Source organism: Tasmannia lanceolata, unplaced genomic scaffold, assembly GCF_043159265.1.
Source record: "Tasmannia lanceolata isolate RefF3 unplaced genomic scaffold, GAP_Taslan_0.1 ptg000020l, whole genome shotgun sequence".
Taxonomy (NCBI): domain Eukaryota; kingdom Viridiplantae; phylum Streptophyta; class Magnoliopsida; order Canellales; family Winteraceae; genus Tasmannia; species Tasmannia lanceolata.
The window spans coordinates 4,376,072-4,395,822 of NW_027518697.1; the positions used below are offsets into that span (position 1 = coordinate 4,376,072).

At 38.7% G+C, this 19,751-nt stretch overlaps 1 protein-coding gene across 1 annotated transcript; it reads left to right on the forward strand.

Moving 5' to 3' along the window:
• Positions 1-2,075: 2,075 nt before the first annotated feature.
• ESP1 (hydroxyproline-rich glycoprotein family protein) lies at positions 2,076-17,786 on the forward strand. Its single transcript, XM_077364262.1, has 7 exons — positions 2,076-2,288; positions 2,386-2,463; positions 10,316-10,354; positions 10,442-10,996; positions 11,087-11,182; positions 16,981-17,190; positions 17,295-17,786. Exons 1-7 carry the CDS (start codon positions 2,196-2,198, stop codon positions 17,415-17,417), a joined length of 1,194 nt encoding a protein of 397 aa, XP_077220377.1. The 5' UTR covers positions 2,076-2,195; the 3' UTR covers positions 17,418-17,786.
• The last annotated feature ends 1,965 nt before the right edge of the window (positions 17,787-19,751 follow it).

A 19,751-nucleotide genomic window follows, 5' to 3' on the forward strand; every position in this document is an offset into this window, starting at 1 on the left:
TTTCGGCTAACTTTCGGTACCAAACTTCATGGATTCAGAATATTGTCCTATTGGTCCAAAATCCCAAAAAAGAAAAGAAGAGAGAGAGAGAGTGTACAAAGTTAGGCCACTGATATTGGCACTACATTGTTTTAATAATTGCACAAACTCAGCTTGTCTTTTCTAGAGCTTTTTGGGAATTCCAATAACCTTCGACAACTTTTTAATTAATAAATGACAAGATGGCCCAACGCAACTGACAAAACATGGTAGTGCCAACATCAGGAGCCCATATTCAATGTCCACTAATTAGATGGTTAGTAAATGGGGCTAGTTTTTTAGCTATGAACTATTTATGTGGGTTCACCGCATCTTATCGTCTTTCAACCAAACTTCGTGTCATATAGTCATATAGATGCTAACAAACTTAGAGTCCCCCCTAGTAGGCAATACTAGGCATCATTTGGGCCCCGCTTTTATTGGATGAACTAAGCCCTTTGATCCATCATGCTTCATTTAGGGTTTTGTTGTCTTCTTCGTGGATGGGATGTTAATTCTGGCATGGGACTAAGACTATATGGTCACCTCATGATGCTCTACAATAACAATGGTCTTGATTGTGCACGCATATCCTTGGATGGGGCGTAAAAATTGATTATTTGTATTGGGAAAATCATACATTCACCCTTTTTCTTCCCCGTGCCACCCCCTCGTAGTGTAAAAGAGTGGTCATAAATACACTAGAGAGGGCTGGCCCAGTCGTTCTCTATCATATAAATCTAGACCTGGCAAACGGGTAACCCGCGCAGGTACCGGTGTAACCCGTGTGAGTACTAGTAAGAAATACCGGTGCGGGTACGGGTAGCCTTTCATGAACCCGGAACCCGCCGGGGCGGATACAGGTATACCCGCGGGTAACCCGGCAAATTTAAATAAGAAATTATATATATATATATATATATATTTACCAAGAGAAATTATATGATGAATGGGTGTATGAACACATAAAGGTGGTACGATGGATGTACAAGCCTTGATATTTAATCCAACAACGGCTTCTTAACAAGTCAGCTGCTGTTGGATCAAATATCAAGGATGAGATGATGAGTACATGTTTATACGCCCATTCATCATACAATTTTTCATTTACTTTACCAAGTGTTTGTTTTAGTACAACCAAAGATACCAGTCACATAGTCTGATTGCTTTGACTTGTTTTGTTGGCCGACTCACATAGTCTATTTTTTAGTGTTTAGTGTTTATGCCTTAAGAATAAAAAGTTGAAAACCGAATGCCGGGTAACCCGCGGGCACCAACGCCCAACCCAGATCCACCCGCGGGTCACGGATACGGGTTGGATGAGGGTATTTTTTTCGCGGGTAATGAAATTGGTACCCATACCCCTGCGGGCCGGGTGTACCTACGGGTATGGGTCCCATTTTGCCTGGTCTATATAAATCCAAACTGGAACAAACACGGATATGCGTGTAGTGATCATGGCCACTGATTTGGTGAGCCCCACAGGACTGCACGCTCCTGAGCCTCTATTTCACAAGGCCACAATAATGATCTAACCAAGGACCCTTTTATTTTATTTTTTTGTGAAAAGAAGCTTAGATAACTAATTCAAAGTGGGACCCATTGTACTCCACGAAAATCAACGGTGGATATAACAAGTATAATAACAACCTACGATTAGGCAAAAAGTGACCCGGACCCACCCGCCCGTAATTTACGGGTCCGGGTCAATGATTAGAGGCCCGTTTCAAATTTTACCCGGCCCGTACGGGTCCCATAAAAAATGGGCCGAGCCGGGTGGACCTGCGGGTGCTGCCATTGCCGGTAAAAACCAAAACGTCATTTAAGTGATATATCCGCCTCTTTTGCTTACTAGGGACACCCAATGCCAGTGTACGTGGCAATCAAACCCACTGAATTCTTCTGAGATCAAGTACATCAACACCTCTTTAGTCATTGACTCACTGACGCCGGGTGTCCCTAGTAATCAAAAGGGGCGGATATATCACTTTACGCGAAAACTTAAAAAAGAAAAACGTTAAAATGTGTTAATTGGTTTAAACTTTAGATTGGTTTTGTATTCTGCGCTATAAAAGGCGATCAAATCCCTCATAACAAAACGACACTTCCTCTTGTTACCCTTCTTCTTCTCAGTGAATTGGGTTTTTCTCAGTGAATTAGGGTTTTGCAGAAATTCCATGGCCGGAAAGCAGGGGACAAGCGAAGGTTTCTCCTCTCACCTTGCTGGAATGTCGAAACACCAGCTCTACGACATTATGTCTCAGATGAAGGTACGGACCATCCTTTTCATTCCCTTTCTCTATATCTTTCTATTCGAAGACAAAATAAAGGAACGGTTTTTTTCTTTTCTTTGTCTTCTTTATACAGACTCTGATCGAGCAGAACCAGCAACAAGCCAGGAAGATCCTCGTGGAGAACCCTATTTTGACTAGAGCTCTCTTTCAGGTACTTTTTTTCTTCACAAATTTGGGGATTTCTTGGATTTTTTTTTATTAGGTGGAGAATATGTAGAACTTTTGTTTTTGTATGCCTGATCTACTATAGCAATGTGGATAAATAAAACATATTAAAAATAGAGATATTGCTATGTGAAGCCTTTCGATGCAAGGATTTCTGTCAATTTCAGGAGTACTAAAGATAAACAGAAAAACCTTAGTGATTATTGATTTTAAACCTAAACCCTAATTATTTAGCCCAAAACCCTTAACCTAAACCCCAATAAGAAGAATTATAGTGATGATTGATTTTAAACCTAAACCCTAATTATTTACATAAACCCCTTTCTGAAAGCTCCCTAAGCCTATTTCTGATTGAACACAATGGAAATATTGTTCATTGAATCATCTTCAACTAGTGAAAAGATGTACTTGACATTTTTTTATGTTTACATGTATTAGGCATTTCGAATGAAATCACTGAAATGTTTCTGTTTCGATCCCCACCAAAAAAATACCAAAACCAAAACCGTAAGTGCATTAGTGGTTTACTATGTTAGTATGTGTTGAAATAATTATATTTATATGAATCGAATTTGAAATGTAGTGTGTTAAATAATTATATTTATATGAATTGAATTTGAAATGTAGTGTACGAATTATATATAAATATTTTTATGAATTGTATGTGAAATGTGGTATGTACTGATTTATTAGACATGCATGACAACTCATGTTACTATGTGTTCGATGTTGTTAAACCATTATAGGTGGTTTTTTTGCTTATGTGATGGTTTTTTTAATGTGAATTTGTGTTTATTCTAGCACTTATTGGCGTTCTATCCTAAATCTCCATCTTTTGCACGCATTTCTATTCATTTTTTGTAATTCTACAAGATTTCCACCGAATTTTCCATCTGAAATCGATATGTTTCCATTTCCATCACCATCAAAACACACACCGAAAGTGAAACTTGAAACCTTGAATCACATTTAGGAGGAATTTCGACGTTCTAACTGTGACAGGCAGGCATTTTGTCACACAGATCATCATAGAGATGAATTTCCTGCCTCATATTGTAAATGTGATGTTCATACAAGGTGGGTATTTCATGGTTCTAAGGCCAACTGCAAACATATGATTTTTTTTTGAGTGCTGTGGAAAGTTTTTCTATTACACTGGTGTACTAGAAGCATTGTTTCAAAACGCGAATGCGGGTCAAAACGCGCTAAAGAAAATCGTAGTAGGCTCGGCACGACGCAGTCATGTACTCTGTTGATGCAGCTGAGAGTACTTAGTTGTTGCAGTCATAATTGGGAGAGTCAAACGAGTTTTGATTGATTTTGTAGGGCAAAATGCAAACTCTGACAAGGATGTGGCCAAGGTAAAAGGGAGTTGACTCGGGGGAGTTTTAAAACTATGACCGGAAGTCAAAAGGTGAATTTTTTCTTTTTCTTTTTGAATAGAAACATCAAAAAGTGAAGTTAGCGGCCTTAAAATTGAAGGATATGGTTCCACTTGGTATGGTTGGATTTAGATGGTGAAAAATCGCCTTGAATATTCTCAAAGAAATTTTATTGGATTTTAGAAGGTTTCTACTTTTGATAAATTGAAGAGAGCTTGATCTTTCATGGAAGTTTCTGAAAGAAGAAATGGGAAAAGATGTAATTGGGTTACTATAAGATGGGGTTGAGCAGGGTTATGATTTTAGAGGGTTTTTTAGTTTTACAAAGTTTTTAGTAGTATACATTTCAATTTCGATATGCGTTTCGGTGAGGATGGAAGCAAAAACATTTGTCATCATGTATCGCTTTTGGTGGGAATTCAAAACCATCAATTAGGCTTCTTAAGTCTAGAAGGCTCTAGATATGGTGCAGAAATCTATTTATTGTTAGCCTTAGGGCCACCAAATTTATGATGTTATTTGTAAAGAAAATAGCCTTTTGCAACTTTATGCAATTTGTGAATGTGATGTCTTCAAATCGAGTTGTGATGCCTTGATCTCCTTCGGTGCGATGCGCTTGTATCCCTTTTGTGTGAGGTACTCCAACACAACTATCTTTTCTATCAAAGTTATTAATACTCCTTTTTGTTCTAGTTCTTGTTAGTTGTTACTGTTTCTGTTTCTAGTTTTATCTTCTAGTTCCAACTATCCTCTTTACTAATCTTCTATTTCTTTCTTTTATATCTCTACTCTTTAGTTGGTATTTTTTAATTTCAGATCTCTTTCTTTTCACAAGTTCTTTTCTATTTTTCTTCTATCTCACAATATTTTCTTCTTCTTATTCTCGTATGCATCTAGATATAATGCCATTAAAAAAAAATCATCTAGGGATAACGTATACACATGGTTTTAAATTTTTACCGAAACATTTCTTTTTGGCCGACCAAAACAAAAACCACTTGGTTTCGGAAAAATACAAGATTTCATTCTAAATTTCGGGATTTCGTCTGAAACATGTAACTTTTCGGATAAAAAAGCAAAGTAGCAAAGTTTCTGTCGAAATGTCGACAGTTCGATAGAAACCCTGACAAAAATCAACTCTGCTCGCATAAAAGAGAAGAACAACAAGATTCTTTTAAGTTATTTCTAATAAACGACAAAACCTAAAAGAAAAACCAATGGTGAAGAATCTTACTTGGATTTTGGCCATAATTTTGTACCGAAATGTTTTCATGATTTTACAAGATTTGGATTGAGATTTTGTACCGAAACCAAAATGTTTCCATTTGGACGATGGCCGAAACCAAACTTAAACTTTGGATATATACGAAACCGAAATGTTTCCTTTTTGCCGATGGCCGAAACTGAAACTTAAAACCTTGGATATATATCTCCAACCCCACGATCATTAGATCTAGGTTGTTCATTGTTCTATTGCATTTGAAATCACATAGATGCCCTAATTTCATCTTGCTTGCGTATAGGACTCTTAGACCTGTCATTTCAAGCCATATTGTCTCCCATCATATTACATCCCTTCTTTTTTTCCCACACCCCAATCATTAGAAAATCCTTGATCTCCTTGTGGTTCCTTTCCCCTTTGGTTCTACATCATTTTTGGTATTAGAGCTACAAGAACTAGTTTCTTCTCTTTTGGTCTTGCATCAAGATATGGGCGTTTGATACGGTAAAGGATTAGGTATGAACCCCAAAATCTTAGGATATTGGTATAACAAGGATCCAATATGCTTTTGTTGCACATGGCCAAGGATCATTGTCAGTAGGACGCATACATTTCCATTGCCAAATTAGTGAATAATTGTGACCATCAATTCAAAATTAATACATCAAGTAATAGAAAATGCAGAAAAACTCATCAAAGCCAACATGCAATGTTGAACTATTCTAATTAGGCACAACTCACAATAATGCTATAACATTCTATGATCCAAGTTGAAATACAAATAAATCAATGTGTAGTATGAATTAGATTAGTTTTTAATTTAGTCTTTCATAAAGATAATGATTTCAGCCTTAGCCGCAAGTCAGATTGCAGCCCATTTGGCAAGTTGGCTTCGTTATCAGCCCGTCTCTCGTGATGCAAAATTTGTTTAACTAGGAACACAAGTAAAAGAAGTCCTTGTTCTTTCTTTTTCAAAAGGGCAGAGGATTTGGTATGTCGCATGGCATCCTATGCAAGAATAAAAGCATCAGGTATGGGCACTAGGCACTACGAACCTTACCTAAATCGTCAAAAAAGATAAAGAATAAAGTAAGGGAGATGGTATTTTCACCCACGCACCCCCCCCCCCCCCCCCCCCCCCCCCCCTCCCCCCCTCCCCTCCCGCAGTACGCATGCGCCCCCCTTATACCATGAATTGACGTGAACAGTGGGCAACTTTAACACTTTTTGACGTCAAATCACGTTAAAAGGGGGCGCATGCGTACTGCAGGAGGGTGAAAATATCATCGCCCTAAAGTAAAACAGCGTGCACATTAAGAGTGTTCGTGGTGTATCGCTGACCCTTCTTCGAGTATCCTTATCCAATACTTGGATACTCTGAATTTTGAAGTATCCGATTATGAATTCTGAAGTATCCTAGTTTCATAGTAATAATATAAATAGCAGAATAGGATGTAGTGTCCTGCCTATGTTTTACTAGCCCTCAAGATGTGTTAGCCTATGTTTTACTACTCCCCCTCATACCATGAATTGACGTGAACAGTGGGCAACTTTAACACTTTTTGACGTCAAATCACGTTAAAAGGGGGCGCATGCGTACTGCAGGAGGGTGAAAATATCATCGCCCTAAAGTAAAACAGCGTGCACATTAAGAGTGTTCGTGGTGTATCGCTGACCCTTCTTCGAGTATCCTTATCCAATACTTGGATACTCTGAATTTTGAAGTATCCGATTATGAATTCTGAAGTATCCTAGTTTCATAGTAATAATATAAATAGCAGAATAGGATGTAGTGTCCTGCCTATGTTTTACTAGCCCTCAAGATGTGTTAGCCTATGTTTTACTACTCCCCCTCAAGTTGTGTGAGAAGCTGTACTTGCCTAAATTTCTAAGCTAAAATGTTGTTACTCTCTGATAGCCTTTGTGAATACACTAGGGGTGCAACTCGGGTCGGGTTGAGGCCAACCCGAACCCGACCCGAGGTATCATTTACTCAACCCGAACCGAGTTCCAACCAGATGAGGTTCAACCCGACCCAACCTGAGGAACTCTTTTCCCAACCCAACCCGACCCGAGTTCCAATCTAACCCGACCTGAGTTTTTAAGCTTACTAAAAACTATAAATAATAAAAAGTAAATAAAGGAATGTTGGGTTTCACTCCGGTCGGCTTGCTCAAACCTTCAACCTGGGTTAGGAAAACTGAACCCGAACCCGAACCGTCCCGACCCGAACCACATCAACCCGACCTGACTTTTTTCCGGGTTGAACTCGGCCCGAGTTGCACCCCTAGAATACACTAATTAAATGACTAGAGGAAGCCATATAAATGGTTTTTTTGTCTCCCTGCATATGAGTTTTTCTCGGACAAAGTGCTATCCCATTTCAATATGTTCATCTACCTTGAAAAAATGTTTTTGTTGGACAAAGTGCTATCCAATTTCATTATGTTCATCTACCCTAAAAAAACATTATTGGTGACCATGTAGATTGCTTCAGGAGTTCTGTGCGATCGTAAAATACCTTCCAAGTTGAAGGGAAAGTTTTATAAGACAGCTGTGAGGCCAGCCATGCTATATGGCTCAGAATGTTGAGCCACCAAGAAGCAACATGTGCATAAGATGAGTGTAGCAAAGATGCGAATGCTTAGATGGATGTGCGGCCACACAAGGTTAGATCGAATTAAAAATGAAGACATCCGTAAAAAGGTAGGGGTGGCACCAATTGAGGAGAAGATGAAAGAGCACCGCTTAAGATGGTTTGGGCATATCCAACGTAGGCCTTTGGATGCTCCAGTGAGAAGAAGTGACTCGTGCCAAGTTGATGGAGTAAAAAGAGGTAGGGGCAGACCGAAAACAACTTGGGTAGGAACAATGAGGAAAGACTTGAGGGCTAGAAATAGACATAGAACATGACCTTGGATAGGATCGAATGGAAGAAATTGATCCATGTAGACGAACCCAACTAGTGTCAGGATTAGACTTGGCCAATTTGAGCCGGATAGATCCTTTCACGTTCTCCATGAAAATTTTCTAAAGGATTCATCAGCCGACCACAACTAGTTTGGGACAAAGGCTTAGTTGAGTTGAGTTGTTGAGTTGGTGACTATGTAGGTATTAGACAAGATGTCACATCGAAGAATGACCATAGTTGCCAGAGTGGCAAATGAGTGAGAAGCGAAAGCAGGAAGTTTATGAAAAAAGAAAAAAAGCAGGAAGCGAAATGCTTTATAGGAAATAAATAGAAAAATGTGTGGGAAGCGCCATTGAAAGCCAACATGAAGCATGTAAGAAGCCTCATTGGAAGCGAACAAGTACTTAGAAAGAGGAGGATTGTACTTGGCTAGGGAGGAAGGATTAATATGGTTAAGGATTACAAGTAGAATATAAGAAGTCGCGACTAATTAGAATTACAAATTTTAGGAATTTATAGTTCCACATGTTTTCTTCGTGTATATTTAATGTCTAAGTTTTTGGAAAAAGGATAAACATAATTTTCATTTGAAACTTAAAATGAGTTTCTAAGTTTTAACTGCACTCTTTTTTTAAATACGCCCCTTTATCATTATCAGAAGGAGAAAATATACTTTTAGGAATAAATAATCACCTAAATAAGAAGCGTACTTAATTAAGAGGAAATGCATAGGAAGAGTCCGGAAAGCACTCTTCCCCTAAATTTGGGAAGCGAGAAGAACTTGGCTTCCGAAGCAAGTTTACGGGGAAGCGAGCTTCTCATCCAACTACTCAAGGGGGACCATTTTGAGCTATAATAGTTCACCGAATATGGATCCCATGTCACAATTTAGTCTCAGCTTTCAGCACTAAAATCGGCAACACTAGATTGTATCTTTCCACATCATGGAGGGGTTTGATGCTAATGAAGTCCCACATCATGATGATGCGGAGCTGTTGGGCTTAGGCAATGAATCAAGATGGGCGGCCCAGTGCACGAGGCTCCCGCCATTGTGGCGTCTGGGGAGGGCTAGATGTACGCAGCCTTACCCCTGCTTTACAGAGAGGCTGTTTCCGTGACTCGAACCCGTGACCACCAGGTCACAATGGAGCAACCTTACCATTGCGCCAAGGCTCGCCCTCTGCTTTTCAATGAATCATAATGTTAATCACAATTTTGGAATGAGGTATTCAACTCCAGGGATTTATGATAAATGATTCGCTTGCCCCGAAATGACCTGGCCCAATAGGCGACAATACTAAGATAAATTTCGATTTCAGTCATCAGTGAAACGGAAAGATTTCAGTTTCGATACTAAATTTCAGCCAAAATCTTGTAAAATTGCGTAAACATTTTGGTACAACATCACGGTCGAAACCCAGCTGAGATTCTACATCACTGGTTTTTCTTTATAATTTTTGTCGCTTATTTTAGGAATATCTTAAAGGAATCTCGTTGTTCTACTCTTTTCTGTCTTGGAGTGCAGTTGATTTTTGTCAGGGTTTCTGACATTTCGACAGAAACTTTGCTGTTTTTTTACTTATTTTATCTAAAAAGTTGCATGTTTAGCAAATTCTGACTAAAATATTAATGAAATCCCAGAATTTCAGGCGAGATCTGATATTTTTTCCGAAAACAAGTAGATTTTGTTTTGGTCGAAATTTAAAACCACGGTTTCTAATTGAAGATTAAGATCATTCTATTGTTGTTTTTTATGTGTTGTGTTTACTCTTAATCATCTTGATCAAGGCCACTGTTTTATCCTTTTTTCTTTTTATATAAAATCATCATTACCATTTTAAAAAGAAATAATGTCCCAATAACCAGTGGTTGAATGGTGATCATCTGGATAGTCAGCACAGCTAACATCGGAATAGGTGGAGAGATGCTAGGGAGAAGAGAGACATATGGAACTTCCCTTTTTCATTGCTGACTTTTAGGGGTGTTCACTGACATTGCTTATGTGGCTAGGCTTGGCTATTGTTTTCTTTTAGTTACGTGTAGGAGAGCTAGGTGAGGACTATAAATCTTTACTGGAATGGTACTGATCTGTGTAGAAAACGGGGTCGATGATGTCTTCAGGCATTTTTATTGAGTATGTAGCTACTGAGTGTAGTCTTCTGTGATCTGTTTCTTTTCAATCAAATTCCTATGTGAAACATGTTTGAATCATATTACCTTACCGTGAAAGCTCATAGAAATACAGGCTGTATTTAAATGTTATTTTAGTTCTTAAAATGGCATGCTACTCACTACTGTTTCTTGTTTATACATTTTCTTTCAGGCACAAATTATGCTTGGAATGGTTCAACCTCCTCAAGTGGTATGTCTTTCTCCTTCCGCCTCAAAATTTGTGCCTTTAAATTTATAGCATTCTGTGTAAAAAATTAACTTCTGTTCTCTTGTTTAGATGCCAAACATTCAACAGGCATTATCTCAGAATCCTCAACAATCAACACAATCAGGGCAGCCCTTAAATGTTCAAGCTGCCCATCCATTGTCCGTCCAAACCGGATTGCAAGGTCAAGCAATTTCATCTCAGCCCCAAATCCCAGCCAGACAGCAACACCAAAATCAGCCATCCATTACCATCCCACCCACATCTGTTCCACCAATAACCCTTCAATCTCAGACCATTTCATCAAATTCTCTACAGACAGGGCAGCAGGGTAAAGGCCATTTGAATGCACAGGGGACCTCCATATCATTTCCACAATTTTCCCAGATTCATAATCCATCTCTACTCCCAAATCAGTCCAATCCACCCTCAATTCACCACTCCCATGTACCTACTTTGTCTAGCCAGGCACAACAATCTTTGCAGCCTTCTGGAACTCTTCTTCAGCCGCTACAACCACCCTTGCCTTTGCAACCGAGGCCACCTTCCTTCCAGCCATTCTCACATCAATTTCATTCACAGATGGTCCCCAATACTGGCTTCCAGCATTCACAACCTTTGTTTCATGTGAGCTATGCACTGAAAATGTTTGATATTGTGCAAATGGTATTGGTTGTACAGATTGTCTGGAATAACACAGTTATTTGAATTGTTCAGTCAGGTACCAATTCTCAGTCTAACATAGGGTCTTCATTCTCGCAAGGACAACCGCCACCACTGCCGAGTCAACCACCGCCTCAGCAGCTCTATCAGGTATACTAATCTTTTGGTGCTATAACTCTTGAGTGGGTGCTCGATCTCTCACGTTCTATGTTTCCTTATCCATCCATTTCTAGATGTCATACTTTGGCACTTGATTGTGATTTTCGAAATGCAGTCTGGCGTGTATGACTTTCAATACTCAGTTTAGAAATATTAATTCCTGCCTAACCAAATCATCACAACATAATCAAAATGTTATCCTTTTGAATCGTAAGTATAAGTTGGAGGCTTAGCTCGCCCGCCTATCAATCAAAGAGGGTGAGAGTAAGTGTAAGCTCACGCGGAAGCTCGAAGAGCTTTCTCTGCAAAGAGAATGGAGAAGGGGAGACACAAATCATCATATAAACCTCTGCTTCCGGGACGAAGCCAAGCCTAAAAGATCGGACTAGCTCATGAGACCGGACATTCTGGGTTGAAAGGAGGCAAGCAAATGAAGGGAGGCATTATGGGCCGACTACAAGAAGCTAAATTTCATAGGCTCGACAGGTGTGTCAACCACCTACATATCTCCAACTCCCGTACAACTGTGTGAGCCACCTCCAACTGGCCACATAGATAATGATTCGTACGAAGGCTGAGTTTAATAAGTGACTAACTATTCTAGAGTAATAAATAAACAATAGAGGGTAGAAATTATTTCTGTGACAATTATCTTGAGCAAATAAAGTCCTAAAATCTGTTAACGTATGAATCTAGGAATGCGGAGCGACAAGAGGACTGTAACATCGGGCTGTAGTGGAGAGCGCAATATTCATTCAAGTTCTAAATCCTAATGGTCCAATGGGATCGGAGTTGAAGTTTAATTCTTAGTACAATCTTTGATACAATCAAGAAATTGACCTTGTTGTAACAGTTTTAAGCAAATAACTTGGATGCACTTGTGATTTATGAAAATGGGAGTAGCGTACAGTCCGATACAATATAGATTAAATGCTTTGTTAACTGATGGACATATAACCTGATAAATGTTTTAGAATTTGTGAAGTAAGGGATCAATGATAAATCTCAGACAAATCTATGATCAGAGATGTAAGCCAAGTTTAGTGTAGTAAAAAAAATCTAAATCTCTGTAATAATGTGAAGCTTAAAATCTCAGATTCGTGTAAGCGGTGCAAGTAGTACAAAATGAGTAATAAGGTTTGGTGTTGTGAGAATGAAATAGTATTCCTATAAGTTAATATGATATGTGACAATGGGATAAATGCAGGTAATCTGTGAATAAAATAAAGTTCAATTTGCACTTTATTTTATAGGCTACTATTTAAGAGATTAGCGAAGAATAAACTCAGTAATATAAGTTGACATGTTTCTATAATGGGGTAGTATCAGAGTCTAAGACTGAGCGTAAAATGTTATGAATAGAAATGAAAACTAATTCTGAGTGGTAAATGAAAGACGAATTTAATAAGCTTTGAAACAAAAAAAATCAATATAGAGATTGATCAATATTTTTTACAGTTTGAAAGGATTAGATGGTGAGATTTATATGTATAAGGATGAATAAAACCCAATAGAATGCAACTGCTAAATATCCTTCAATGGAATTTTTTTTTACAGAAACCTTGTTTATCACAAAGTAAATTTAAACTAAACAGAATATCAGGATAATGAACTACTGCATGAAGTAACTATTAGAAAAGAGGGAGTTCAGTCTTTTCCTGTTTGTAGAGATGGCTTTGAATTCTGAACCTTGTGAAAGAGAAATTGAGGCGAAGGGGCATGTGAAGGGATGTTTGAAGACCTTGGAGATGAAGTCCAAGCCTCGTTGTAAAGTAACAAAGCAGAAAAAATAAAAATAAAAGAGAGATTGCAGGAAGTGTAAAAAACAGATAGAAGAGAGCTTGGATGCTTGATAGCTTGTAGGGAGCTTTTGCTCTTGACTTTTTCGTGGTTTTGAATGGTTGTAGAGGTGAAAAGGTGAGAAAAATGTCATTTTTGGGATTCAATGAGGGTGTTTTTTGAAATCTGATTTGATTGATCATTGATCATTGGGCGAAATTTTGTAATGAAATTAGTGTAAAAAGGGTCGCTTGAAAGGTATTTGGTAAGGTGATGGAAGATCTTGGTAGAAATTAGGGATTTGAAAGAGATATGAGTGTTTGGGGAAAGTTTTTAAGAGGGAAATCAGATTTTTTTGTTGGAATAGGATATCTAGGGCGCAATTTTGGGATTCTCGAGTGAATTCGGCCATTTATGGGAGATTTGGGTGGGAAAATGGGATAGTTTAGGACTGGTTTTCCATTTTGGGGGGAGAAGATGAAAATCTCGTTTTTAAGTGCTCGATGGCATGGAAACGTAAATTCGAAGGGTTTTTTGGGCTTTTGCATACTTAAAAGAGGAGGGGGCATGAGTTGTAAATATTGGAAAATCAAGGGTATTTTGGTCGTCTTGAAAAAGTGGTTTAAAACCAAATACCTTTCAAGCGACCCGTTTTACACTAATTTCATTCCAAAATTTCACCCAAAGATCAATTAAATCAGATTTCGAAAAACACCCTAATTGAATCCCCAAAAATGATATTTTTCTTACCTTTTCACCTATAAATAGACCCCTCTACAATCCTTCAAAACCACGAAAAAATCAAGAGCAAAAGCTCCCTACAATGCATCCAAGCTCTCTTCTCTCTTTTTTACACTTCCTGCAATCTCTCTTTTATTTTTTTATTTTTTTTGTTTTCGTTACGTTACAACGGCCAGCGGCTTGTACTTCATCTCCAAGGTCTTCAAACATCCCTTCACACGACCGTTCGCCTCAATTTCTCTTTTACAAGGTTCATAATTCAAAGCCATCTCTACAAACAGGGAATGACTGAACTCCCTCTTTTCTAATAGTTACTTCATGCAGTAGTTCATTATCCTGATATTCTGTTTAGTTTAAAATTTACTTTGTGATAAACAAGGTTTATGTCAAAAAAAATCCATTGAAGGATACTGAGCAGTTGCATTCTGTTGGGTTTTATTCATCCTTATACAGTTTTATAAATCTCACCATCTAATCTTGTCAAATTGTAAAAAAAATTCATCTATCTCTATATTGATTTTTTTTGTTTGTTTCAAAGCCAGTATTTCAAAGCCTATTAAATCCATCTTTCATTTACCACTCAGAATGAGTTTTCATTTCTATTCATAACATTTTTACGCTCAGTCTTAGACTCTGATACTACCCCATTACAGAAACTTGTCTACTACCCCAAGAAGATCCCTTACTGGTAAAATTCTTCACCACAAGTTTTTTTTTTGGTCGTTTTTTAGAAATAAAAGGAATCTTCTTGTTCTCTTTTTTGCGGGTGGAGTTGATTTTTGTCCAGGTTTCTATAGAACTGTCGACGTTTCGACATAAGCTTCACCCTCAATTCTTCACTCCCAAGCAAGGTTTTAAATTTCGGTTTCAGAGAGCATTTCGGTCTTCATCGAAATTGAAATTTTTGGCCGAAATCCCGAAATTTTGCGCGAAATCCAGGAAACAAGATAAATGCATATTTTATTACGTAGAAAATTTTGCCCGAAATCTCTGAAATTTCGGGATAATATTTAGTAATGAATAAAAATCAGATTTTTTGGTGATATCCCCGAAATTTCGAGGAGCCATACTGGCCACTGATATGATGTAAGATGACCGGGAAGTACTGGAAATGGCAGAGAAAGTAGTATGGACAGAAAGGCAGCAACCAAGAGCTAATAATCGGACTAAATGCTAGGGTAGCAGTTCTAGAAAATTAGAGAAAACAACAAGGCAAACTGGCAGAAAGGGCAAAAGTAGAGAATGGTCCTGTAGGGAGGTGTGGTACGATGAATGAAAAACAGCAGCCACAAGGCTGGCTGTTGTGTAGGATAAAGAGACAGCAGATCAATTGAGATGTTGATCGAACATAGAAGGAATGGAGGAGAGACTGTTGGCTGCACTAGTATGCAGATTTGATGGCCAACCAGTAGGAGGGAATTTGGGCAGGAAGACATTGAAGGCAGAGGGAGAGAAAGACAAGTGAAAGGAAGAAAGGATGCAAGAGAATGAGGAGAAGGGAGGATAAGAAGGGAAGGAGGAAGGAGAGGGAAGAAAGGAGAAGGTGAAGTGAATGGTGGGGAGAGAGGATAACCGCGGGGAAGGGAAGGATGACGGCTGCTAGGGGAAAATCTCCAAGTCAAAAAACCCCCTCCGGGCTTCCCCTCTGGATTTTATAAGGAGGGTTGAGGGCTTTTAAGTGGTGGACCCTGGTGGCAACCAATAGGGTTATAACCAAGGAAGCAGAATTCTTCCTTGGGAGCCTTCGATTCCCGCTTTCGATTCCCGCTCTGGCAACCTTGAGCAGGATTCTTCCCTGGGAGCTTCGATTCCCGCTCTGGCAACCTTGGTTATAACAACCCTCTTAAGTCATTTTAGTGACTTGAGTCACTTAAGTAACTTAAAAGAGTACATATGAGCCATGGTATATGCAAGGGTAAAATAAGATGATAAGTGATATGTGGGCCCTAGATGATTGTGGGTAGCCCCCACATCTAGGACTAAGATAATAAAATGTCCAAGAAATGGAAATAAAGCGTGACTAAAACAGAAAGAAATCCTAATATAGAATGTCTCATACTCTCATATAAGTGAAAGGAACTTGAGGCTCTGCAGTAGGCCGTGTCACATCACATTGTGATCCACCAAAACACGCACATACACATATATACCCAAGGTTTTAAATTTCGAACGGAATCCGAAATTTCGGGTTTCGGTTGAGACCGAAATCGAAATGCCTATTAATCAAAACATTAATTAACTTCGATCTAAATTTCGGTCAAATTTCGCTTATCCTGAAATTTCGTCCGAAATTTAAGGGATTTCACCCAAAAATCTGGATTCTAGATAATTATTTAATATTATCCCAAAATTTCAGCCGAAATTACCGAAATTTCAATCGAAATAATGTACGAGATAACATAGGCGTTGAAAGATGTCGTTAGATTTCGTCCGAAATTTCGGCTGAAATTTCGGTTTCAGTGAGTACCGAAACACATTCCGAAACCAAAATTTGAAACCTTGTATATACCATGTGTACTTAGTTAAATCATTACAAATAATTGTAACCATTCATTGGGCAGCTGCCCTTTTATTTCTAGATAATTAAATTGCTTTCTTTATGTAAGTCATTACCATGAAATGAAATCTCATAGGCATTCCTTCATGCAAAGAACGAGAGGCTTCTAGATGCAAATTGAAACAAAGTACAGCATGTAACTAATGTAAAGCTACTCGATGCACCTAATGCAGAAGGCTAGATGACATTTTGATTTATCTTGGCCATTATGCCTTCTGGATGAAGTTGCCCTTCCTAACAAAAGATTATTGCGCCCTTACGTTTTTAGTTAAATTACACTTGTAATTACATTGGATAGACTACTAAACCACCCTCATTGGAACCAAAAACCCAAATTGTCCCTTCTATTTAGCATCCTTAAAAGACCTTTAATTCGAGTAGCGTGGAGGATGCCTTTCCAATGCCATCATCTCTCTGTCTAGTTGAAAAGCCTGCAAGATGCCTGTCTTATGGTGGAGGATCTTTTTCAACATTCTATAGGCAAAAAGTTCATTGATCAGATGTTAAAGGTTTTCAAATGGATGCGATTTCTATTTCGTGGGCTCTTCGTGTAGATCCAACCATATGGACTGTTTATATCATTCTACACAGCCGTGTGTTCTTAACATTCTTAACAAAATGTTCTTTTCCGTAAGTTTTTATTATGTTAATATGTGTGACTGCACTTGCTGTATATGCATATCCTCAGCCTTTATCAGCATTTTTTTTTCAGGCAAGTTCACAAATAGGAGACTTCTCTAATCAATCAGGAGGTTCCATCAGTTCCATGAATCAAGGAGGAAGTTCTCTCACTTCCATGCAAGTGGAGAGAGGACCTTGGATGCCTGGACCGCCAGAGAATACAACAGGTGGAGCCCAGTTGCCAGGCCTACCACCACCACCACCCTTGGTTTCTGGACAGATGGGCTCTCGCCCACCACAGGTGATTTTTTTCGACTTAAAGCATAGCAACTTTTAAATTTGGAGTTTCCAGGTTTGTGCTGTCAATGATTTCAAATCTTTCTTTTCTTTCGGGCAATGGTTTAGTTGACGCCGGAGATGGAGAAGGCATTGCTTCAGCAAGTCATGAGTCTCACGCCTGAACAGATTAATCTCCTGCCACCAGAACAAAGGCATCAAGTACTTCAACTACAGCAGATGCTCCGGTAGCGACCAAAAGGAAAGATCTCTTCCTCTTTAATTTGTCGATGATTATGCCTGCCAATTATAGGGAACCCAGAAAACCAGAGCATCTTATGGCACAATGATATCTGATTGAAGGGCTTTATTTGATCATCAAGAATTCAAAATTTGGATGATGTGATATCCACGGCAAAGCCCACTGAACATGTTAGAACTGTTGGGAGCTGCTGATCAGTGCAGCTCTACTGGCAGCCAGTAGCGGAGCCAATGTGGTTGGGCGGGGAGGGGGGAGGGGCAATATCCCCCTCTGAAATTTAGGTTCGATAGCTTATATTTGATTATCGTAAAGTTGCCCCCTTCAAATCAGGCAGATTTTTTTAGGCATATCCATCTCTCTCTCTCTCTCTCTCTCTCTCTCCTTTAACTTCTGGATTTTTTCATCTCTCTCTCTCTCTCTACAGTATATTTAATGGCTGGGTTTCTATTCTAATTATCTCTCTATAAGGAATGGCACATTTGTTGCACAATTAATTATGAGATGGCCCACTTCATAGGGTGATCCAAACTGTTCGTTATGTAAATAATCTCCACAGGATGATCCAAACCCTCCAATCTATAACGGGATTGGCCATTATAGAAACCTCTATAGATTGAAGGGTTAGGATCATCTTATGGAGATGATTTGTCCGGTACAGATTATTTACCTTATAGCCCAACAGATGAACGGTTTGGATCATCATATATAGTGGGTCCATAGTGTTTTTTAAAATTATTAGACTACTAGGGCAAGCATATTAAATCTGGAGAATTATTGAGATTTTCCAAGTAAAAAGCAATCTTTGTTTGGGGCTTGGAATTTATTAAAAGGAAGTGATATATCCGCGTCTTTTGATTACTAGGGACAACCTTGGAATTTATAGCAGCAGTGAATCATTGCCTGCAGAGGGGTTCATGTACTTCATGTCTCAAGGATTCAATGATGCTGATCGCCACATACACTGCTGCTGGGTGTCCCAAGTAATCAGGAGGGGCGGATATATCACTTCCCTTTATTAAATCACAAAGATTCTTGAGGCCATGTTATGCATGGGTGTAAAATTTTTGGTCCCAACCATTAAAACATGAGGTGGTGTAAATAGTACATCAAAATATGAGGTGTAAAACGTGGACACCACCTTATGCATAGGTTAGGGGGAAATGGTGGGCCCCACCTATCAAAACATGAAGTGTAAAATGGTGGGCTCAACATGCTATGCCTATAACAACCATTATTTGGCCCCCGGAGCAAAATTCCTGGCTCCGCCCCTGCTGGCAGCACATTTATGTATGCGTTTTTTGTGGAGTGATTCCTGGATATTGTGCTATAACCCCATTCCTTTACTCTAATTTTAAACTTCAAAATCCTGAATAATTGAAAAACCGAACTTTGACTGATATAATTCATCAATTTATGATGTATTATTATTTGCAGGTCTCGAGAGAAATCCAAAACTAAAATAAAAAACCTAGTTTTTTCTAAACATTTGCCCTCCCTGAATCCCTACTTTGCAGCTATATATGGGGAGTGTTAGAATTTTGGAGTAGCGGCTGGGATCAATTTTTCGCGATGGTAAAAACCATTCATTTTCTTGGTCTTTCTTTGAAAGAATGCTTCCTAAAATTCTTCTCTACTGCATGATTCTTACCACTTTAATTGCATTTAATAAAATGGAAAGAAAATTGCTACAAAAATCTCAACATATCTAAGGGAGTGTAATCCGTGCGGATGTGTGGCTCTTTGGCTTAATGTCATGGGTATGTTCCCCATTGACGAGAGCTCAAATTCCCGGGCTTACCTGATGTGTGTGTTCTGCCCTAAAAATTGGGCTGGGATACGCTGTCATCAAAAAAAAAAAAAAAAAAAAAATCTAAGGGAGTGTAGGAAATCTCTACTTAATCCCTACCGATGAATGGTTTGGATTCGAAAAATCACTCAGCACCCCCTTGTACTTAGTCTTAAGCCAATGTTGTCTTTCCTTAAATATCTATGGAGTTGTACCATATATTTAAGAAAACAATTACATAGGTGTCATCTTTAAAAAAAATAAAATTATATAGGTGGGACAGTCACCATTGAGACCAATGCTATTGATCAATTTTGATGTTTCATGTGGAGAGACATGTGCAATCAAGACCATTGATCTTATAAAGAATCATGTGATGTACATTTCACAAAACCCAACTTCAAATTGTTGGAATAAGGAAATTCTTTTTAGCATCATCTGTCCATGGTAGAGAGAAAACTAATTATTTCCAAGTTTAGACCATAGTGCAAATGGGCCTCCCTCTACTTTTGCCAAGGACCGGACACTGTAATGTCAC